General features: G+C 39.6%; 1 protein-coding gene across 37 annotated transcripts in view; it reads left to right on the top strand.

Moving 5' to 3' along the window:
- The window catches only part of LMO7 (LIM domain 7), a 219205-nt gene that overhangs the window by 66724 nt on the left and 127252 nt on the right, over positions 1-25229 (top strand). For 22 of the 37 annotated variants that reach the window (XM_086329934.1, XM_086329939.1, XM_086329917.1 and 19 more), the window contains exons 2-3: positions 7051-7117; positions 22331-22400. In XM_086329934.1, coding sequence (XP_086186060.1) covers positions 7051-7117; positions 22331-22400 — 137 coding nt within the window. Of the gene's footprint in view, positions 1-7050; positions 7122-22330; positions 22401-25229 lie in introns of all 37 variants that reach the window. The other 15 variants (XM_086329963.1, XM_086329958.1, XM_086329957.1 and 12 more) reach the window with 1 other exon arrangement.

The raw sequence follows: 25229 nt of genomic DNA on the forward strand, positions 1-25229 counted from the left end.
TTCTTTTTGAAGGGGTCAAATATTTTCACATATCATTTGTAGGCTCTAAAATAGGTATGGCAAATACATCTTTCCGGTTGAAAATTAGAGGACTGAGCAATGACTTATTAGAAGTGTGTGGTGTGAGATGGATCCAGGATTGAATCCTAGATGAAATCTGATGTATGTTTTCACTTATTTCAAGTGGTAATGATTTTGTTTTAACTTCTTTAGGAAGATATGGAAAGGGACAAGGAAGAGGGAAGAAAACAAGTTTTTATAGAAGAGAAGGTGTGGCTGTTTGGTGACATAGTGATTACTCCTGTTTGCGTTGACTTTTGATAGCTCATTGGGAAACAGGTGGTTTATATTTAGTCCTATGAATCACAGCCTCATACATAAAATGCATCACACCTCAAATAGCTTGCTAATGAGTGTGGTTCAAAATTATTGAAAAACGCAATGAGTAATTGTTGGATTAGAACTACCAATTTCTCTTTCAAGATTTTGTAACTGCATTTAGCATACTGAATTCTTCAAATATAGATGGGTTCACATTTTTAAAGTATGATTTCATTTTTTTTGTTTTTTTTTGGGGGAAAAAACCCCAAAACTACCTTGACTCTATTTTGAGGTCCTTTCTAGATCTCTGTATTTTTCTTTTTTTTAAATATTTTCCAAGATTTAGAAGGTAGTCTAGTGGAGGTTTATAATGTGGTAAGTCAGTTTCGTACTTTTAAGTAAAGGATGTTACCTCTGGCAACATGGACTTTTCTTTGTTTGCTATGATGAAACTTTTTATCTTCATTCTACAGATGCGTCATAATAGCTAATTGTACTAACATTGGTGAATGCTCTTCCTGAATTGGGCAAGCTCTGAGGGCTGCATAACAGTAATCCATATAATTCTCTGTGCAACCCTGTGACCTAGGTACTTTGTACTGCATCTGTGAGAAAACAAAGAGGTTAAGCACCCTGGTCCAGGGTTACAGGTAGGAAGTGGTGGTGGTGGGGGGTGGGGCTTCACAAACTCCAGGGCTCCACCCTGGCCTCACCTGGCCATGGTAGGGGCCTCTCTGTGTGTTTCTTAAGGAACGTGATCCAGGCAACTGCTGTAGATGGAAAATCCCTTCTATGAATTTCTCTTTTCAGTTTAAAGCTCTTGGAAGAATTTTTTGTTGTAATTTCTTAGGAGAGGTCTTGATGTGTTTATATGTATATGGATATGTAAACTGCTAATGAAAAATTTTACTTGACAGTGATCAGATGTTTTTCATTGTTGAGGCTGAGGTAGATAGTATATACAGTGTGAGCATTATCATGTTCATGAAAATGTCAGGAGAAATGCTGAAGCCATTTACAGATAACTTTTCATTTTATTAACATTTAGAGTACATTTTCTCTCTCTCTTTCTCTCTAATACACACACAAACATATGCACAATCGTTATGTGTTCAGACACAAGTCTCTTATTTTCAGGAACATTGAAAAAATTAACTCAACATTTTTTGTTTACTGAGTTAACTTTTTCGTACATTTAACAGTGGGGGATTATTTTTGAAGTCACACAGATGGAAGACAACTTAATGTGTTTTAGTTTAGAAGCACTCTGTGTCTGATGCAATTGAGACATTCTCTTACTGAGCGCTTGCAAAATACTGTAGGTTTTTGGTGTCTGTTCCATGTGGATGGTTCTGTAACTTTCTAGAAAGTTAAACTTTCTGAACCTCAACCTTCTTACTAGTGACAGGGGAATGGTAAGGATTATTAAACTTTCAGATTATATGCATTTCATAGATAATGAGAAAAATTACCTACCTGAAAGCTGGTGTCCTTTTCTTTATCCTTAAAATGTAGGAGACACAAGAAATTGACCTAAACCTGATGGAATCTGACTTCTTCTGAATGTCATAAAAATTTAATTTGTGTATTGCATAAGAAACACTGTGGTTACTATAGCAGAATCAGTTCAGTTCAGTTCAGTTGCTCAGTCGTGTCCGACTCTTTGTGACCCCATGAATCACAGCATGCCAGGCCTCCCTGTCCATCACCAACTCCCAGAGTTCACTCAGACTCATGTCCATCAAGTCAGTGATGCCATTCAGCCATCTCATCGTCTGTCATCCCCATCTCTTCCTGCCCCCAATCCCTCCCAGTATCAGGGTCTTTTCCAATGAGTCAACTCTTCACATGAGGTGGCCAAAGTATTGAAATTTCAGCTTCAACATCAATCCTTCCAATGAACACCCAGGACTGATCTCCTTTAGGATGGACTGGTTGGATCTCCTTGCAGTCCAAGGGACTCTCAAGAGTCTTCTCCAACACCACAGATCAAAAGCATCAATTCTTCGGCCCTCAGCTTTCTTCACAGTCCAACTCTCACATCCATACGTGACCACTGGAAAAACCATAGCCTTGACTAGACGGACCTTTGTTGGCAAAGTAATGTCTCTGCTTTTTGATATGCTATCTAGGTTGGTCATATATACATAAGCAAAAAAATACTATAATTAGGTATAATTCTGCAACTTAGAAATCATTGCTGTTAATATTTTTAGTCTATATTTATTTATATAATGCACACATATTTATGCCTATTTACATAATGCATAGAATTATAGAAATTGGGATCATACTCTGTACTTTTTCACAAATTGCCTTATAATGAGTATGTTAAGTATTCTTTATAAGTGATAAATATACTTTTCTGACATGAGTTTAAGTTTCATGCAGTTTTGTTTTATGGTTATATTACAGTTTATCCACTTTCTTGTTATTGGGCATTCAGAGTGTTTTTAGTTGTTGCTATTATGCAAAATCCCGTGAAGCAGTTCTTCGGGTGTCTTGTCCTGTCCTTACCTGTCTTAGTATAAATCCCTAGACCTGCACATAGTGTGCCCCAAAGTAGCATGTTTAAGATGTCAGGTACGTTTCATACATTGCCTTCTAGAATAGTGGTGTCATTTTATATTATGTTCAGTAGTGTATGCTGCTGCTGCTAAGTCTCGTCAGTCGTGTCCGACTCTGTGAGACCCCATAGACAGCAGCCCACCAGGCTCCCCCGTCCCTGGGATTCTCCAGGCAAGAACACTGGAGTGGGTTGCCATTTCCTTCTCCAATGCATGAAAGTGAAAAGTAAAAGTAAGTCGCTCAGTCATATCCGACTCTTAGCGACCCCAAGGACTGCAGCCCACCAGGCTCCTCCGTCCATGGGATTTGCCAGGCAAGAGTACTGGAGTGGGGTGCCATTGCCTTCTCCGTCAGTAGTGTATAGAACATGCCAAATTCCCATGTCCTCAAAATATAAACTTTTAAGAATCTGTTTAGTTTTGTAAATATAGTGTAAATGGAATCAGGTCTTATATCATTATTTAGATTTTGATTAAGTATCTTTTTTAAAATTTTTTTTAAAATTTTATTTTATTTTTAAACTTTACAATATTGTATTGGTTTTGCCAAACATCAAAATGAATCCGCCACAGGTATACATGTGTTCCCCATCCTGAACCCTCCTCCCTCCTCCCTCCCCATACCATCCCTCTGGGTCGTCCCAATGCACCAGCCCTAAGCATCCAGTATTGTGCATAGAACCTGGACTGGCGACTCGTTCTATATATGATATTATACGTATTTCAATGCCATTCAAATATCTATAAATGAGTGGGCTTCTGGAGTGGACAGTGGTAAAGAATCCACCTATAGAATGCAGAAAACGAAAGAAACATGGGTTCAATCCCTGGGTCGGGAAGATCCCCTGAAGTAGGAAATTGCAACCAGCTCCAGTATTCTTGCCTGGAAAATTCCATAGACAGAGGAGCCTGGTGGACTATTGTCCATGGGTGGCGAAGAGTCCGACATAATTGAGCATGCACACACATGTGCATGTAGAAAGAAGAGTACATTCATGTTTTGACATATGGAGGGAGATGCTCTTAACTCTGCTACATACTATGATTTTGCCTTTCTGTTGTCTTTTTGGAGAAACTTACCATTCTGATAGTTGGGTTTTTCTGAATATCTCTATGTATTCCGTTATTTCTACTTTGTTAATATTCTGAATCTAACTCAGTGTTGTCTGTACAGTACAAAGGTATTCTTTTGAGGGTTAATTATTGCAGTCTGTTGCTGGGTGTTACTCAAAGGTTGATGCATGTAATGAGGTTAAGCATATACCACTGTGAGCCACCCTTAGGTACTTGATTGCACAGCATCTTGGCCATTATTAACAAATAGGTGATATAAATCCAGTTTCAGATGAGCAGACTAGGGTTCATGGAGGTGGTTCTGCTTGCTTAAGATCACACAGCTACACGATAATGAAAGTGGAATTTGAATATGCTTTTGTCTGGCTTGAGCCCTTTCTCTTTCCATTTCATCACTCGCTACACTGCCTCTTGACTGGCCCATCCAGTGCTGTTGACTGTCACTCTGCTCTCTGTGTGTCTTCGGGGCGCACGCCTTTTTCCTTCTCCCTCACTACTTTTAATCTACCTTGACTTAGGAACATAATCTATAGAGAGTTTCAGTGGTGGATAATTAAGAATTTGTAGCTCTGAGGGGCTTTCCTGTGACTGACTAGAGAGAATGGACTTTGACATTGGCTTTGGTTATTCCTGGGACTTTTTCATGTTTTTTAGCTTTGGGTAGGAGTTTCCAGGGCTTCACAGGTGGTGCTAGTGGTAAAGAACCCAGCTGCTAATGCAGGAGATATAAGAGACTGTGGATTTGGTCCCTGGGTTAGGAAGATTCCCTGGAGAAGGGTATGGCAACCCATTCCAGTGTTCTTGCCTGGAGAATCCCATGGACAGAGGAGCCTGGCAGGCCATAATCTACAGGGTCACAAAGAGTCAGACACGACTGAAGTGATTTAGCACGCATGCAGGAGTTCCCAGATAAATGAGATGTTACTGTGTTTTCACTAGCTGCGATCAGTACTCACTTTGAGTTTTTTGGATCTTTTTTGGGAAATTCAGAAGAGTTTGTGCCTCACGGGTTAGCTGGGATAACCCATGAGACGTTTGAGGTAACTCCTGAAGGAGTATACCGTTCCATTTGGATATGTTTTAATGCACTTTTAAACTCTGTGTTTTATTTCTGTGGCTGTGAGCTCCTTGCATTTTTTTTAAGGTCTCTACCCACTATCCAGGTAAGTGCATCTAACGGAGACACTCAGCAAATGTTTAATTCATGCAGTGATGTATCCCTTCTTAGAGAATGCCCTTTGTAGGAAAGGATCTGCTACTTCCTGCAGCCGAAAGTGTCACCCCTGGCCCAGGCTCCTGTCCTTATTTCTAGAACCAGCTTATGAGAAACTACCTTTAATGCTAGACAGAGCCATTGTTTTGTCAGTTACCCATTGTTATGAGTAGCGATGGCACTCCTGGGTGTTGTGGAAAAGATACAGAAGATATACAGGGACTGGAAGTGGACTGTAAAGCTGTCAGTGGTGAGTCAGGACAGCAGGAGCTTTAGAGTTCACCGAGGGTTTAAGATTAGTGACTTTCCAATCAGGCTTCAGAGATTGGATTTCTTCCTGAAGTGGTGGTAGAGCAAGGCCTCTGCTTGTGGGTGGTGGGTCCATCTGTAGGGCTGCTGCTGTCCCAGCTGCTTGGTGCATCTGCCAACACCCTTGGCAGGGGTCCCAGTCCTAGGAGGTCCTTGGAGCAGCCTTCCCTGAATGGCTTCCATTTTCTCTTCTACTGTTGTCCCAGTGTTTTTGAATCGATGCGTTTGAAGTGTGGTGTTGAAGAAGACTCTTGAGAGTCCCTTGGACTGCAAGGAGATCAAACCAGTCAATTGTAAAAGAAATCAACCCTGACTATTCATTGGAAGGACTGATGCTGAGCTTCCCAGGTGGCGCTAGTGGTAAAGAACCTGCCTGCCAATGCAGGAGACATAAGAGACCCAGGTTCGAGCCCTGGGTCAGGATGATCCCCTGGGGGAGGAAATGGCAACCCACTCCAGTATTCTTGCCTTGAGAATCCCATGGACAGAGGAGCCTGGCAGGCTGCAGCCCACAGGGTTGCAAAGAGTTGGACACTACTGAAGTGACTTAGCACGCACAGACTGATGCTGAAGCTCCAATACTTTGATCACCTGATGCCAAGAGCTGACTCAGGGAAAAGACCCTGATGTTGGGAAAGATTGAAGGCAACAGGAAAAGGGGGCAGCAGAGAATGAGCTGGTTAGATAGCACTGACTCTATGAACATGAATCTGAGCAAACTCCAGGAGATAGCGAAGGACAGGGAAGCCTGGCATGCTGCATCCGTGGAGTCTCAAGAGTCAGACGTGACTTAGCAACTGAACATTCTCTCTATGGGATCCCCTTTCCTCCAACCACTCACCCTCAAAAGGCAGGGGAAGATAGAATTGGTAGACGTTTTCTCAGCAGTTTCACGAAGAACATTGTTAGTAACCATAGGCATGGCCTGCTCATATATAAAAGCCCCAAGTGTGGACTTGTCTGTTTAAAGTATATACCATATTCCCTCTCTCTGTTGTCTGTCAGTGTCAGGATTTAATGATTTTCTTCTTAGGATATTACAGTAAATAGCTCTTTACACAAATCAGGGACATTTCATGAGGATGTTTAAGTATAGTCATATCCTTAAACATATTAGCCCTCTGCTATACATCTTTGTAGTGAAACTTGAGGGATTTCAGAGTGGAATTGAAATTAATGATGTGTGTGTATAGTTGATATTTCAAGGTTATACCTTAATTTGGTTTTATTTACCATTAGTAGCATAGGTTGCTTTTAGGCTTTTTAAAAATAGAAAATATGCTAGAAATAAAGATTCTAAGTTTTGTTTATCCTGCATAAAATGGTTGTATTATAGAGAACACTTGCTGTGGTTTTTTCTGTTTATATTTGTTCATACTAAAGTGGTTAACCACTCTCTGTGTAACATAGAAATGCACGTACAATTTCCTATGTGGAACAACTTTTGGTGATATCTGCACATTCTTTAAGTATGACTCTGGATGCCTATTAATTAATCTGATACTGAATTTGACTTGTGTATTATTCCTGATTAAGAGAAAATTAATCCCCAAATCTGTCTTTCAGGCAGTAACAGAGAAGAATTTCGAGACAAAGGATTTTCGAGCCTCTCTAGAGAATGGTGTTCTGTTGTGTGAGTAAGTATTTAAAGCATTTAAAAAATAATTCAAAAGCAAAGGTGTGTGTGTATCTGTGTGTGTGCACACGTGCATGTTATGAGGGGTCTTATCCCCCACTCCGTGGCCACTATAGTCACTGACATGTTTTCCTGGTAACAAGTGAGATTTGATCCCTGCAAGTCGACACCCCACAGTACCAGATAGTAGGAGGGGTTATCGGTCTCTGTATCTACAGATAGCATTAGTGAAATATATATTATTTTAAATTAGTAAACAAGAAAGATTCTATTATTGCTTGATGGGCCAGTAGTGGTGGATGGTTGAGGAGAAAGCCTTATCACATAGCACCAGCTCTCACTTGCTGTGAGTATTCTAATATATAGAGTTGCCTGGTTTAGAAGTTAATATGTAACTTGTTTCCTTCATCAGTACATAGTGATGATTATAGAACAACTTTCAGTCAGTTCAGTTCAGTCGCTCAGTCGTTGTCTGACTCTTTGCAACCCCATGAATCGCAGCTCACCAGGCCTCCCTGTCCATCACCAACTCCCAGAGTTCACTGAGACTAACGTCCATCAAGTCAGTGATGCCATCCAGCCATCTCATCCTCTGTCGTCCCCTTCTCCTCCTGCCCCCAATCCCTCCCAGCATCAGAGTCTTTTCCAATGAGTCAACTCTTCGCAGGAGGTGGCCAAAGTATTGGAGTTTAGCAAATTTCTTCTTTGAACTTTTAAGTGGAGTCATTACATTACCACAGTCAATTTGAGTTATGGGCCAGCCATTCATTCAATTAATATGATGTTATTAAGAATCACATCTGAAGCTTTGGTTATCCTAAGAGGCTTGTGCCATGATTGATGATATAGAGCCTAAAGTGTCTGTTTAATGTAATATTTTGTTCCCCCATGGAGGCAGAGTACAATTTGCCAGGTGGTGACCTTTGAGAGTGAGGGGCAAGCAGGCTGTGGAATGGAAGGACGAACTCCTGGGTGAGGGTGCAGATTGCAGATGTGAGCAAATAAAGTATAAGAATGTACTTAAGAATGTACTAACATTTTTGAAAGCACTTAAGTATTCCAATCTAGGCACTTATGACATACGTATTTATGGAATCTGTCCACAAGCATGCACTGGGAGTGTGTGTGCTCAGACTTAGATGATTTTGTTTATCCTTTTATAGGAAGGTTGTTTACAGCAAGGATCAGGAGTTACATGGCCTAGGTTTGATTCCTTGCTTCATACTTTCAGACATTTGAGCAAATGACAATATCTGAGCCTTATTTTCTTGTCTATAAAGTGGAGATCAGAGCATCTGATCTACCTAATTCACAAAGTTCCCATAATATTGGGTTGGCCAAAAAGTTTGTTTGGGTTTTCCATAACATCTTACAGAAAATCCAAACAAACTTTTATGCCAACCCAATACATATATCAAGGTTTCTATAAACTATCAAACTTTATGTACATACAAGTTGTTACTAGGTAGATGGCCATGAAGATAAAAGTCTCTCTCTCATCCACTCTGTTGGTAGGTTTCAAACTTCATTGTCTTAGAGCAGTGTTGTTAAGTTGAACCTTATTAAGTGTTGATATTCAACCGTCAATGACCTACAGAAAATGTCCATTTCATGCAATTCTACATAATAGAGAGTAGGACAGTTATATGAACAAGGGCCACAAGGAAAGTTTAAGGGAGGTTTCTTGTCCTTTTCTGATGCCACATTTAGAGTTATTGTAGCCAAATAGTGTTTAATCTTGGTAGGCTATGTGGTCAGCTCAGTTGATCATTCAAAGGAAATTACTTTATCTTGGTTTGCAAATTATATATATTTTAATGTGTTCAGAAGATGGAGGGAAAAAAATGACTGTTAGACACATGTGATCTGAAACCTTAGCTATGAGTATACACTATTTAGAAGCTTGCTACAAAAATAACTTTGATGTCAATTGCAAGCCCTGTAAGTCAGGATTGGGGTAGTTCGGTTTATGTAGGAGGCAGACCTATGGAGCACAGAGGTGTTTTTAGACTTAGGAATGCACGTCTAACAACCCAAATAGGTGATCTTTTCAAAGAGGTCACTTCATGGTTTTATAGTTCCAGTGATGAGTTATTACTCAACACTTTTCTAAAGGTTTCAAGCTAGATGCTTTGCTCAACCACCAAAACCGTAAAGGGTACGGCCCTGACGTTTGAGCGCGTAGACCACATCCATGGCGGTAACAGTCTTGCGCTTAGCGTGCTCCATATAGGTGACCGCGTCCCGGATCACATTTTCCAGAAACACTTTCAGCACCCCACGAGTCTCTTCGTAGATAAGACCAGAGATACGTTTGACGCCTCCACGACGAGCCAGACGCCGGATAGCTGGCTTAGTAATACCCTGAATGTTGTCCCGCAAGACTTTCCAGAACTAGGTCATTAAACATACTTGTAGTGACACTTAACGGAGAAGGCAATGGCACCCCACTCCAGTACTCTTGCCTGGAGAATCCCAGGGATGCGGGAGCCTGGTGGGCTGCCGTCCATGGGGTCGCACAGAGTCGGGCACGACTGAAGCGACTTAGCAGCAGCAGCAGTGACACTTAAGTGTTTTATTTAAAATGCAATTTATGTACCAGCCTGGGCTCTGATTTACTTGAGGTGATTTCCAAAAAATATATCCAATTTGAGTAGATTGTCACCAGTGAGGATATTCAGAGTTGATTTAAAAAAAAATATTTTGATGACAAGCAGCACTGTTAGGTTAAATACATGGTTCTACCTTCATGGCCACAGCAAACATTTGGATGCATGTTTAGAGACAGATACATTGGTTTTTTAAAATGTCATTTAAATTCACAGCCTCCAGAAGCTCATTCTTTGTTTCCTAATTAAGTAACATCAATTTGGGATTTTGTACATTACCAAATAAGTAGTCAATCTATTTAGTACCCAGTATTCCTTAAATGGGGCCACTAAGAGTTGGTCACGACTGAGTGACTTCACTTTCACTTTTCACTTTCATGCATTGGAGAAGGAAATGGCAACCCACTCCAGTGTTCTTGCCTGGAGGATCCCAGGGACGGCAGGGCCTGCTGGGCTGCCGTCTATGGGGCTGCACAGAGTCGGACACGACTGAAGCAACTTAGCAGCAGCATTCCTTAAATGAATATTCCCAAAAGTAGTATAAGTAAATATTTAACTGTGTTAATCATCAATTTTAGTTTCAGATGAGATCCCAAAGTACTACATGATGTTTGTATTAAAAAAAAAAACCCAAAACTCTTCCTGGTGAATTTCATTGTTTATAACCCTGGTTAATGAATGCATTTTAACCTAATAGATCCAGGGTAGATAAAAAGTCCTCGGAGAAGGCAATGGCAACCCACTCCAGTACTCTTGCCTGGAAAATCCCATGGGCAGAGGAGCCTGGGAGGCTGCAGTCCATGGGGTCGCTAGGAGTCGGACACGACTGAGCGACTTCACTTTCACTTTTCACTTTCATGCATTGGAGAAGGAAATGGCAACCCACTCCAGTGTTCTTGCCTGGAGAATCCCAGGGACGGCGGAGCCTGGTGGGCTGCTGTCTGTGGGGTCGCACAGAGTCGGACACGATTGAAGTGACTTAGCAGCAGCAGCAGCAGATAAAAAGTCCAGGTAATTATATTCTGTATAAATTTATAACTAAAGAAAAGCCTAGCTGGTTGGTCTGCTAAATGTTAAGCATCATTATTTGATCCCATCATCCTGAATAGTTGTAATTTCTAAGAGGAAAGTAAAACCTGCTGCTCAGAAGTCTGGTGTTATAAACCTTGACTTTTAAATTAGTGGTAAATATAGCAGGGAGTTCCCAGGTGGCTCAGTGGTAAAGAATCCCCTTTCCAGTGCAGGAAATGTGGGTTCAATTCCCGGGTCAAGAAGATCCCCTGGAGATGGAAATGGCAAGTTACTCCAGTATTCTTGCCTGGAGAATCCCATGGACAGAGGAGCCTGGTGGGCTATAGTCCATGGGGTTGCAAAAGAGTCGGACACGACTGAGTGACTAAACAACAGCAACAAAATATATTAGACTGTCTGTCTCTGTGAATATTTTACCCATCTGAGATATCAAGTCTTAGCTGAAATATGATTTAAAGAATAAATTCAGATTTTAAAAATATTCTATAAGAAAAGGCTGACTTCTATTTAGTTCATTGCCAGAAAAATGACCAATTCTTGTGAAATATAGGGTCTGCATATTGCCTCTTTAAAAATCTCTAGACATCCTAGTTCATTATCACCATTAAAGAGTTTTCTTACTATTTTATCTAGCAATGTCAGCAGCCTTTTATGCTTTAGTAGTAGTTTGAACTGGCATTCTGGAATATCAAAGTCAGGAGTTGGAGGAAATGAGCTCATTATAGTTTTTTCCCAACTGGCAGTGTACTGACATTTCAGATAGTTTAAACTGGGTATAAACGCTGCACTGAGGTTTCAGACAAGATACACATCTGAATAATGAAGGTAGTTATGTGCATTTATTGCTTTTTAATCTGACTGGCTATTGAAGTTAGTGTCTTCTGTAAATCATTTTAGTATCATTTAATATGATTGACTGTGGAATCTAATCAGTGGAGGGCTAAAGAATACTTCCCTGGTTAAAGTCTGTTGTAGTAATCATTTTACTGTATGCCTTTGGCATGTAATCTCTCTTGGCTTTATTAAACAGTGAAATGGGAACAAAATCTAATTTAAGGGATTTTCTAATTAGTAAAAGGATTGACAGGAGTCTAAAAGGTGATGTCAGCTCCTTGTTATAATTTTCTATGAATTTTATTCATAGTATCCATTCATCTGTCTCCTCTCTTCAGTGTTTATTAGAGTTCATGAAGACTCCTTTACTATATACTTAAAAATATTCACAATCTGGTCTTGCTCCATGGTTCTGCAGTATTATTTCTCTTCTCTAAATATATTTAGTTGGGGCATATCCAGCTAGTGATGTGAGTAATTTCATAGTCATCTTGTGATAGCAATCTTGGAAATATTTAAATGAAAACATTCTTTATGATCCTTATGAAGTAAGAAGATGTATTTGAAGGTAATCTTACTGGGTGTGTCTCTATTTAGTCAGTCTGTACTTCCCATCTCTGGAATTATGCCAAGTCTTTACTCCATCCCAAGTTAGCCACTCAGACATTGATGCCTTTTTGAACTCATGGCTCACATTGTTGAGCAAACTCTTCTCATACTGTCACCAGGCCTTCCTTTCCCTGATTTGCAGCTTGGAAAGAGTGGAGCAAATAAACATTCACCTATTAGTTTGAGAAATCCTATTTTTGTTTATATCTGCTGTGTGAATACTATCCTGTCTTCCTGAAATGATCTAGGATTCTGTTGAAGATGCTTTCAAAAGAAGAAGGAAAAAATGATTAAAAAATACTCCTGTGAATGTACTACGGGCTACTCAGGTGATTGTTTTAAAACATCAGACGAGAAGAGAACCTGGCCACTTCATTCATGTGAGAGAGCTCTTTCCTCTGTTAGAGTTGGAGACATGCACGTGTTGAGTGAAAGTGACATCAGAGGGTTCTTGGGGCTTCTGTGCGGGGCTCCGTAAAATGCCCATCCGCAAGAGTGAAGGCTTTTATTCTTACAGCTCTTTCTGTTTTGAATTTCCTGAGGACAGTTGCATTCATACAACTCTCCAGCTCACCAACCTGTTGACCCTGATCTATATTATAGCCATTTAAAATTTAAGTAATAAGAACTATTTGTTTTCACTTAAAGTAATACAAGTTTTGAAGTTTCTATACTATTTGATAACCCAATAGTAAGCAAGCAAGGGCTTCCCAGTGGCACCAGTGGTAAAGAACCTGCCTGCACATGCAGGAGACATGAAGAAATGTGGGTTCGATCCCTGAGTTGGGAAGATCCCATGGAGAAGGCCATGGCAACCTACTCCAGTATTCTTGCCTGGAGAATCCCATGGACAGAGGAGCCTGGCAGGCCATGGTCCATGGGGTCACCAAGAGTTGAACATGACTGAAACAACTTAGCACCCACATACAGGCAAACAGAGATGCAAGTATTGGGAATCCTTCAAGTTCATAAAGATAATTAACTGCCTTCTCTTCATGGTAGTGTTTTACAGTTGCTATCTTTGTGCTCTCTTTTTAAGCTTCACAGTTATGTTTTCTATAACTTATTTCCACATATAGCAAAACATATTTTTTTTTTTAATTAGTTTTTACAGTTGAAGGTAGACTTGGTAAATGTCAATTAAAAACTTGACTTCTGTAATGGTAGTCAGTTTTTCTGTGGAAAATTCTTAAGAAGATGGGAATACCAGACCACCTTACCTGCCTCCTGCGAAACCTGTATGCAGGTCAAGAAGCAATAGTTAGAACTGGAAATGGAACAACAGACTGGTTCCAAATAGGAAAAGGAGTACGTCAAGGGTGTATATTGTCACCCTGCTTATTTAACTTATATGCAGAGTACATCATGCGAAATGCTGAGCTGGATGAAGCACAAGCTGGAATCAAATTGCCAGGAGAAATACCAATAACCTTAGGTATGCAGATGACACCGCCTTTATGGCAGAAGGTGAAGAGGAACTAAAGAACCTCTTGATGAAAGTGAAAGAAGAGAGTAAAAACCTGGCTTAAAACTCAGCATTCAAAAAGCTAAGATCAGGGCATCTGGTCCCATCACTTCATGTCAAATAGATGAGGAAACAATGGAGACAGTGACAGAATTTTATTTTCTTGAGTTCCAAAATCACTGCAGGTGGTGACTGCAGCCATAAAATTAAAAGACGCTTGCTCCTTGGAAAAGAAGCTATGACCAACCTAGACAGCATATTAAAAAGCAGAGACATTACTTTGCTGACAAAAGTCTGTCTAGTCAAAGCTGTGATTTTTCCAGTAGTCATGTATGGATATGAGAGTTGGACTATAAAGAAAGCTGAGTGCTGAAAAATTGATGCCTTTGAACTGTGGTGTTGGAGAAGACTCTTGAGAGTCCCTTGGACTTTAAAGAGATCAAACCAGTCAATCCTAAAGGAAAACAATCCTGGATATTCATTGGAAGGACTGATGCTGAAGCTGAAACTCCAATACTTTGGCCACCTGATGCGAAGAATCAGTTCTTTGGAAAAGACTCTGATGCTGAGAAAGATTGAAGGCAGGACGAGAAGGGAGCGACAGAGGACGTGAAGGTTGAATGGCATCACCGACTCAGTGGACATGAGTTTGAGCGAGCTCCAGGAGTTGGTGAAAGACAGGGAAGCCTGGTGTGCTGCAGTCTATGGGGTCTCAAACAGTCGGACTTGACTGAGTGACTGAACAACAAATGGTAGTTGTATTATACAGATGCACTGCAAATTTTTCAGGAGTTTTTAAAACATTGTGGCCTCAAACTTGAAGGTTGAAAGCTTTGGTCCTGTTTCATGAACTTGCATGTACCATCTACAGGGCTTTCTCACCCTAAATATAAATTACTAAAGGGAGGGCATATAACATGTCAATGGAGGGCCTCTGAGGTAAAAAATGAGACTGCTGTTCTACTGAAAATAAATGGGAGTAATGTATGTGCTAAATGTATGTGATATAAACAGTTTATATTAGACTTGATCAGAGGGAGGTTATTTTTGAAGTAGTTTTTTGTTACATTGAAGGCTCTTAGGTAGGTAAATGGAAACACATGTGTTGGCTAGTAAATGTTGAAAGTATAGGAATTCTGGTCTGTGCAATGAGAAGTGTTAAAGGGAATTGAATATTGCAAAAAGGGCAAGCATATAATGGTATCACATCAATTAAAAAGTAGAGTCATTGCCTACATGAGAGACTTGATCTCTAAAATTTTTACATACTGACAATCATCAGTCAGAAAGTCAGATAAGAACTGTGGGATAAAGCAGTAGTGGAAAAGTTTAGAACATGGTTTATTGTTTAGAGAAGTGTGTGAGACTTTTAGTTTGTATGTTGAAAATGTAATGGTAAACTATATGATTTGAGAAACTCTTGTGTACTGTTGGTGGGCATGGGGAAGAAGATATCCATAAAGACTCTTCATAGTGGGAAATATTAAAAAGAGCTTCAATATCTAAAACGTGGTACATAAAACATTGGTACAACTTTTACATCCCTGATAAACAGTGCTTATAAAAGCCATAGCACTTGGGGAGATGATGCAGTGAGGAGCTGACAGGCACCGGGAAACTGTGTGGCTGTCCTTCACGCCATCGAGTGGGCACAGGAGTGCTGCCTGCTGATGCCAAAGTAAATTGATTCATATTACCAGATTCCTTTCTAGACCATTCCCGGTGGCTTCCCTGGTGACTCAGACAGTAAAGAATCCACCTGCAATGCGGGAGACCTGGGTTTGATCCCTCAGTTGGGAAGATCCCCTGGAGCAGGGCATGGCAACCCACTGCAGCATTCTTGCCTGAAGAATCCGCATGGACAGAGGAGCCGTGGAGTCACAAAGAGTCAGACACAGCTGAGCGACTAAGCACACACACACAGACAATACCAACAGCTTGACACTGATGATTTCATCTTGAAATAGAATGTAAGGAACGATAAGCAGCATGGATAAAGATATACATACAGACACACATCCAGGCATTTTTACAGAGGCAAACACTGGAAGGAACCTAAGTTTGATTATGAGAATCCTCTGATTGACATAAAGGGAAGAGCAGAATTTGTGATGTTACTTAATACAGAACCAGTACGGGAACCCAGAGTCCTCCTGTAGACACCTGTTGCTATCTCTGTGGTACTGGCAAATGTCCTGTCACTCAGTGAGATCCATTAGGGCTCTGTTGAGTTCGCCAAAAATAAGAGGACTCTGCTCTCAGAACGCTCAAGCTTTGCCAGACTCACTTGAGGATGCTTCAGGCATCACAGTGAGGCTGAAAAGAAAGTCCTGTCACCCTGAAATGATGATTATCAGTTGCATTGGTACTCGCTTCTTGCTGCTCCATGTACTTTGCCATCTTAGCATGTATTGTTAACGATTTCTTTGTACTCTATGCTGACTCAGCAGTTTTCAAAATTACTACCACAGGAATTCTAGAAATTAAAGTTATATTAACTTTACTAACAGTCTTTGAAAATACTAAAATGATCATAGAATTTTGTATTGAATGCCTTTTAACTTAAAAATGTTAAATTGTATATACTTATTACTTTGCCACGAATGTGTTATTACTCCTCAAGGTGGTTTTTATTTTTAAAACATTACAATTTTTGAATTTAGCTGGAGATAATGAATTAAAAGTCTTGGTAAGAAATTTACTCAAGGTAGCCACTCTAAATTAATGTAACTGATAGCTTACGCTCTTGAACAGCATTTGACGATTGGGAGAGAACAATGCGGTTTAACTCATCTGGCAACAGAGAAAATAATAAAGGGGAGGTGTCCTGTTTGGAAAAAGCACAAAATCATTTTTAGCATTTGAGTGAAACTAAAAAAGTTTTTCTGAGCTTTTAAGAAGCTTTCTAAGAAGTTTTTCTAAGCTTTCTAAGAAGATAGAAGTTTTGAATCATTCACAGAAAAATTTCTGTGTTTGAGGTTAGACTGTGGATTTATAAAATACTTGATGATGCCAGGTCCCTCGACAAGTCCTAGGAGATGTGTTGGGAGTGAGAGGACATCTTTGTGTCCTCTTAGCACCTTCACTGCTTGGTTGCTCTGTCTCTAGTTGACACCTGTTTGTTGAGCACAGTCTGCATCTAGAAGAAACCTAGGCAAGTGATTAAGTGATGTGTAACACATAAAACAGGGCATTGCTCCTTAATTTGTCAAGGAATATGTAATGTTTTTATTATATCTTTTAAACAAATATTTTGCATACTGATAGGAAAAGTTTGACTCATATGGGGATATATATTTAGAAAATGTAGCCAACAGAAAGATTAGAAATATGTATGTGTGAACGACTGACCAAATACTTGAAGGTTAAGAAGTTCATTCTCATTGCATTGATATGCTCTTTGATGTCAGTCTTTCTAATACATTTGGAAAAATCTTTGGAAATAGGAAGTCAAAAGATGCCTCTTGATTTTCTACCTCTGCCTGAGAACTTTCCAATAAAAGGGAAATGAGGTTTGGCATTTGGAGCTAGTTCCTGGAGTCCAAGAGACAGGGCATCACGTTCTAGTTCTCTTGAAAGCCTGTAATAACTGAGCCAGACGCCACGTTGAGCTCTGTGTACAGTTTTCTTGGGAGTGTCACCTATGACTTTTATGTTTAAAGTCAGGTCACATTCACTGGTGGCGAGGTTTCTGAACAGAGGCAACTTCCTCACATCTGTTCTGTAAGTCAGCTCCTTAGAAGGAGGGAGCGGTACGTTTTGGGGAGGAGGAGGAAAAGCAGTAGGTAAAACTAGAGGAAAGAGCGGAGTCACGCCTTTTCGTGGGAGTGTTCTGTCTTGGGAGATAGAAAGTGAATAGTTGTTTCCTAGTTTTACCTCTAGGTGTTCTGGTTTTCATCTTCCCCAAAGAGCAAATCTCTGGTATGCCAGCAAAGCACATGGCCATATTTATGCCATGGCTTGATGAAAGCTTGGGGAGTTGTGGTATGATTCTACCTAGGATTAGAGGGGTGGGATAAGAGGGGTGCAGGGAAATAAAGCGATCCCTTGACTGCCTGTTGTTCCTTGTGCACAGAGGTAGCTTGAAGGTTAGCATGTTATTTGGTTCCTGAATACAGCCAGTGACCTGGAGTCAGTGTTGCCTTTAGGAATTCCACATGTATAATTAAAGAAGGAATGGTGCTAAAGCTGAAACTCCAGTACTTTGGCCACCTCATGCGAAGAGTTGACTCATTGGAAAAGACTCTAATGCTGGGAGGGATTGGGGGCAGAAGGAGAAGGGGACGACAGAGGATGAGATGGCTGGATGGCATCACTGACTCGATGGACGTGAGTCTGGGTGAACTCCGGGAGTTGGTGATGGACAGGGAGGCCTGGCGTGCTACGATTCATGGGGTCGCAAAGAGTCGGACACGACTGAGCGACTGATCTGATCTGATCTGATTATGCAAAGGGGCTTCCCTGGTGGCTCAGTCAATAAAGAATCTGCTTGCAATGCAGAAGACCGAGGTTCTATCCTTGGGTTCTGGAAGATCCCCTGGAAAAGGGAATGGCTCCCCACTCCAGTATTCTTGCCTGGAGAATTCTGTGGGCAAAGGAGCCTGGTGGACTCCAATGACTGAGTGACTAACACTGTTATGCAAAGAAACTCTATCTGTGAAAGAGAGTAGTATCCTCTCATGTGGCACCAACCAGTCCATTCTGAAGATCAGCCCTGGGATTTCTTTGGAAGGAATGATGCTAAAGCTGAAACTCCAGTACTTTGGCCACCTCATGCGAAGAGTTGACTCATTGGAAAAGACTCTGATGCTGGGAGGGATTGGGGGCAGGAGGAGAAGGGGACGACAGAGGATGAGATGGCTGGATGGCATCACTGACTCGATGGAAGTGAGTCTGAGTGAACTCCTGGAGTTGGTGATGGACAGGGAGGCCTGGCGTGCTGTGATTCATGGGGTCGCAAAGAGTCGGACACGACTGAGCGACTGAACTGAACTGAACTGAAGACTATGCCCTCCCTATTCATTTAGATAGACTTAAATTTCACAGAAGTTTAAATTTCATGAAACCTATTTTTCGCCCCAGAAGAAATACCCTAGAAGTTCTTCCTTTAGTTGTATATAAAAATAATTGCAAACAAACATAATCAGATTGGATGTTTGCTTTTTACTGAAACTGTATGAGAATTATCTCCATACTCTAGTGCTTAGAACTGACACTTAACATTTTCACAGTTGACAAAGTAAAACTGCAGTTTCCTCTAGTGACACCATATTTTAGAGGTAGTTCGCAGGTTATCCAGAGTGTTGTTTTTCCTTGTGGTTATGTCCATGTTGTACACATATGCGGATGCTCAGGAGTGGAAGACGCCAATCCACTGGGTGTATGTTATTGCTGAGTAATAGCTCTGAAATTTTCTGAGGGAGGAGTCCATTAACTCATTATTGGGAGACATCATTTATCTGTGCTATTTTCCTTTACTTCTACTTCTTTCTTCCTTCCATTGACTTAACTGAGAACAGGCTGTGTTATCATCCATTCTAGAAACTGTCTTAAAAAATTCTCTTGATATTACTAACACAGTAATACAAAAATGGTAAGTGACATAAACAGGTAAATGGACTATTCTGGCCAATGTCACCAGTGACTCAAATGGGTGGAGGAGGAAGTTATGACTCTGTTCCTTTAATAAGGACAACTGATGTCAGACTTCCCTGACATTTTATAAGTTGCCCCAGCTCATATTGGTGTCTAACTTTTTATATCTCAGAAAGATTACACTTTAAGAGTCAAGTTCCTGGAGGAAAGTCCATGCCAAACTAGAGATCAACTACTGTGACTTTCTTGATTGACACTGTGCTAGAATTATGTTTCTGTTAAGTGATGTTTCAGTGTTAGTACTGTGGATTGCAAAAAGCCACCAGTCATAGAATTCAAGAAATACTTGCTTCGTAGGGAACAACTACAAGAATTAAATTGGAGTTGTCATTTCTTATAAACTTGCTCAACTCTTTTCTAGCTTTTCAGCTAGTGATTAAAGAAAAATATTGTGACCATGAAGGGAGAAAGCCTTCCTTCCTACATGGTTTTCAGTGCACAAATAAGAAATGAGGAGTCAAAGAGGAACAGTTCTAGGAAATGCTTATAGTCGAAGGGTGGTTCTGCCATCTGTGTTAAGTTGTCTAAAGATCTTTGTGTGAAGAAAGTATGAAAACAGAAAAACAGCTTTTGTTCACCAGACTAAGTCTTCATAAGCCACTGTTTTGTAATTTTGAATCCTGTCGAACAACATTCTGAAGGTCATTAAATTGAGACTTTTGTCTTTTTTTATTTTTAGCACACTCAAGTGTATATATAAATCTCTGGAATGTTGAAGGAGTGACATTCCACAAGTGTCAGATTTTTTTTTTTTTTCTGTTGCCCATTGTGAAGGGGAGACCAGTAAATGCAGAATGTTTGATTGTTTCTCCTATATTTGCTTCCATTTTGGAGCTCTGTTAAAGAATAAGGAAATTTTTTTTTGTGTGTGGCAGCATTATTGAATAGAAAAATCACTGTTTCAAATTTAGTTTCCTGGCAGTGATTAATGATTGATTAAACAGGCAGCCATAGTAGAAAAGCACTATTATAGTATTAAATTTCTACATGGCTTGACACTGTTATCAGAGCACTGCAACAAAAAAATAGAAGTCACAAAAATCTAGATTTAGAACTCCAAATTGTACTGTTAAATTTTAGGTGTCAAAGCTGGGTTTTAAAAATGTTTCAGAATCTGGAGACTTACAGATATCTTTGCAGATTCTGTAACAACAGAAACCTTTTCAATGTTAGATTCTGAGGTAACTGTTACCCTATTTGGGTGCATTCTGATGGATTTAAATTTTTACCCAGTCATTCTGTGGTGATAATAAAGCAATCATAGCCTTGAATGAGTTACCAGTGGCTACTAGTTGGTTGTTTGAATGAATTCCATTGCACCCTTTAAATCTGGCAAAACAAACAAACATTGTTTTTAAGCTACTTATTTATTTTTAAAATTTATTTTTTAATAATAAAATATTAATATTTTATATTCTAGAATATTCTTTCATTAGAGACAGTGTATACTCAAGAAAAATATATGTGAAATATAGCTTAACAAAATACCTATAAATTGTAATTATCAGGCTCAGATTTGAAAACACCGTACAGAATTGGTAATCGCCTGGCACATGTTAGAATTAACAGTGATGAAAGCAACGTAATATATTTCCACTTCTTAATGTTTCATTAGTGGTTTGGAAACAGATAACAGGAGAAGGCAGTGGCACCCCACTCCAGTACTCTTGCCTGGAAAATCCCATGGATGGAGGAGCCTGGTGGGCTGCAGTCCATGGGGTCTCTAGGAGTCGGACACGACTGAGCGACTTCACTTTCACTTTTCTCTTTCATGCATTGGAGAAGGAAATGGCAACCCACTCCAGTGTTCTTGCCTGGAGAATCCCAGGGACGGTAGCTTCTGTCTGTGGGCTTCCGTCTATGGGATCGCACAGAGTCGGACATGACTGAAGCGACTTAGCAGCCGCAGCAGCAGCAGCAGCAACAGATAACAACTGAATTTGTTCATCAGTATTGTAATTAGCAGCTGAAATTGAGCTCTGTTTGGGAAATTTCTGTGAATTTTCCTTATGTAAAAATTATACAGCAAATGTATTTTAAATAAAATATATAATTAAGGCAACTATATTTTAAGGTATTAGTGAATATGCCCATTTGGGGTTGAAATTTATCCTTTATTTAGACATTGACTGGTAGCTTCCATTTACTTTAGGCAACTTTTTCCCCCCATTTTTTAAAGTTTGTGTTTTGTATTGAGGTAGAGGCAATGGCACCCCACCCCAGTACTCTTGCCTGGCAAATCCCATGGATGGAGGAGCCTGGTGGGCTGCAGACCATGGGGTCGCTAAAAGTCGGACACGACTGAGCGACTTCACTTTCACTTTTCACTTTCATGCATTGGAGAAGGCAATGGCAACCTACTCCAGTGTTCTTGCCTGGAGAATCCCAGGGATGGCGGAGCCTGGTGGGCTGCCGTCTATGGGGTCGCACAGAGTCGGACACGACTGAAGTGACTTAGCAGCAGCAGAGCCAATTAACAATGTCACAGTTTCAGGTGAACAACAAAGGGACCCAGCCATATATACACACATATCCATCTGTCCCAATGTTATCTGATGGCCTGGATGGAAGGGTAATTTGGAGGAAAATGGATGCATGCGTAGCTACCTTTTAAAACATGGATAAGTTTGAGAAAAAAATCAGTACAAATGATTAATAGAAAAAGGTATTCTTAGGTTGAAGAGAACTAAACTATAATGGAAGGGATTCATAAACTGTTAAAACAGAATCAAATGTGGAACTTTAACAAATGTGGAACTATTTTTAAGGACATGTTCTTCAGTGTAGAAGTGTGTTTATATGATCTTAGAGACCTATTCACTATTGTTGACAGTGCTGGTTTTTGTTTCTTGGTGTATTTTCTTGGTTGGTTGTTTTTTCTTGGGCCTGAAGAAAATGTTGGAAATGGATGAGTGACATGTATGTTTTTTGAAAATGTTGTAAAGAACGTGAAACTAATGTTGGCTTTCTTGTAACCGCATATGTTGTTTCTTTCTTTACTTTCAGTTTAATTAATAAACTGAAACCTGGGGTCATTAAGAAGATCAATAGATTGTCCACACCTATAGCAGGCTTGGTAAGTAATAAATTTTCTTCCAAACTAGATTTGTCTCTGTAAGAAAATGGGCGTAAACAGATTCTCTTATCTGGAATTATCATTGAAATCAGGTTTAGAGTCTTTTGCTCAAGGAAAGTATTTTTGTGATCTCCGTATAGATTTAGTGTCTCTTCTGTTTCTATTCTTCCTGCGAAGCTTTTGTTCTCTTTATTTAGTTTTTTCTTTGTTTTACATTTCGTGCCCTTGGGCTTCCTGTGTCCTCTTTCTTGGCCCATTTGTCCCACAGATGGCGTTTGTTGAGGATCGTGTTCTTTTCAAACCTCAGCCTCCATACATTGGTTGCTAGGTGACCAGAGTTTATGGAAACTGTCCAAACCTGATGCATTGTTACATTTCAGGTGCCTTGTGCTTAGGCGTTGCCCTCACTTGGCACACAGGTCTTGGAGGGTATTTGGACCTATCTGCTCTTTTGGTTTCCTACCAACATCCCGTGTGGTGTTGGGTGAGTCACCGTCTTCTGCTTCACGTCAGTAATATTTTCCATAAGATAACTATTCATGATTCTCTAGATTCCTTCTAGCTTTAAATTCAGAATTTTGTGCATGAATTTTCTACTGGATCAAGACCCTTGAGAGATCAATAGTAAGGTGGGTCTATATCTTTGGAGATAAATAATTTATAATGACAGATGAGGGATATTTTTCAAAATGTTAGCAATCCCAAAGAATCAAGGCTAATGATAGGAATCTGTTTAAAAAAAAATTAATTTTACAGAACACTGAAGTTTAAGACAGCTATTAACTGGAAGTAAATAATATATATGTTATCTTTGGAGTAGTCGAGTTTCTTTATAATACATTCAGGCACCTTCTGTTTGGCCATCCATGTATTTGCAGATGTTAAAGGCATTATAGATTAAAGGTAGCAGTACTAAAATGTCTGGGTTTGTAGTTGGCTTGAGGATCTCATCAGAATTTTGACAGGAATAAGTTGGTGGCAGAAAATAGACAGAAAATATCTGTCTAGGAGAGAAAAAAAGAGTTGTACAGTTCTTTTCTTTGAAAAAAATCACAAAATTACTATTTTCTTTTGAAATATAGGATGCAGTTGACCCTTGAGCAATGCAAGGGTTAGGAGTGCTGACTCCTCATGCAGTTGAAAATCTGCATGTAACTTTACTTTGCCAAAACTTAACTGTTAATAGCTTACTATTGACCAGAAGCCTTACTGATAACACAGATAGTTGATTAGCAAATATTTTGTGTGTTATATGTGTTATACACTATATTCTTACAATAAAGGAAGTTAGAAAAGAAAATGTTAAAATCATAAGGAAGAGAAAAATACATTTACAGTACTGTACTGTATTTATTGATACCATAAGTTTACATCATCCATTTACAAGATGGATCATCTGTCTATCAGTGTGTACATCAATATTATCTCATATGATACAAACCACCATGGATAGTATACATATTCCTAATGCTACATATCAAATTCAGAAGGTAATGTGAAAAAGAAATTCATATTTATTTAGATGTAGTCATGCATTGGGTTTCCCTGGTGGCTCAGTTGGTAAAGAATCAGCCTGCAATGCAGGAGACCTGGGTTTGATCCCTGGGTTGGGAAGATCCCCTGGAGGAGGGAACGGCAACCCACCCACTCCAGTATTCTTGCCTGGAAAACCCCATGGACAGAGGAGTCTGGTGGGCTATAGTCTGTGGGATTGAAGAGTCGGACACGACTGAGAGATTTAACCCTTTCACATTCATGCAATGATAACAAAAAATAGCACTACGATTGCTTTACAGTTGCCAAGCCTAAACACTAGTGAGTAAATCATTATACAGTTTTTATGACATACAGTATTACAGTCATATTCATGATATAGTGTTAGAAACACTGTTACATTAAAAAATCCACTTACTTGTTGTGATAGTCTGGTATGCAGTTTCTGCAATCATGAGAAAGAGAGAGAGAGAGAGTCATATTGTACTGTAATGTAATTCCTTGAAAGCAAAGTTATAAAACAGTAAGAAAACTAACACATAAGTTTATGTTAAATACCACTCACCTTATGCCTATGTAAGGACAGTGTCTATGAATACTTTATGCACTCTTGATATGCTTTTCTCTTTTTCTTTTGATATTTGTAGGCTACATGGTTTGTCTGAGTTTTTTCAAATTGTCACAAATCTCCAACCAATTTTCTAGTATACTGAAAAAATCCAGGTGTAAGTGGACCAGTGCAGCTCAAACCTGGGTTGTTCAAGTGTCAGCTGTTTATATATCAAGTTCCCAGAGCAGTTGGGCTAAATATTAATTCCTTCCTTCTTACCAAGTTGTAGCTCTTCTACTTCTGTCATGACTAGGCAACTGATAGGGTATTTTTATTGGTTTCAGGTTTGGTTAGGTAAAATACTATAATATATATGCATATATTGCAATATACATATATGCATGAATTACTTCTAGTAATATAGCAAGTCAGAGATGTTATTTATGGAAAAAAAGAGCTTTGATTTCTGAAGTCTTTCCAGAAAGAAAGATTGTTTAATAAAATATTTTATATGGAAATAACTTTTATGAAATAACTTCTATGAAAATTTAAAGTGTGAATTGTATTGAAAGTACTCATTCTTTTCAGATGGCTTGAGTTATTCTCAGATGGTTTAATGCTTAGATTTTTAAACTGTCATTTCTTGGATCAATTACATGCATTTTCAATAAAATTAACCTTTGATTCCAAACACCCCAAATATTTGGAAAACTTGAATTGCGGTGGTGGTTTATTATGGTTGGCCACTAGAAGTTTTATTCCGTCTTCTGAGTCTATGATTAGAT

This window comes from Bos grunniens, chromosome 12 (assembly GCF_055505025.1).
Source record: "Bos grunniens cultivar Pamir isolate PY7600 chromosome 12, Bosgru_T2T1.0, whole genome shotgun sequence".
Classification (NCBI taxonomy): Eukaryota; Metazoa; Chordata; class Mammalia; order Artiodactyla; family Bovidae; genus Bos; species Bos grunniens.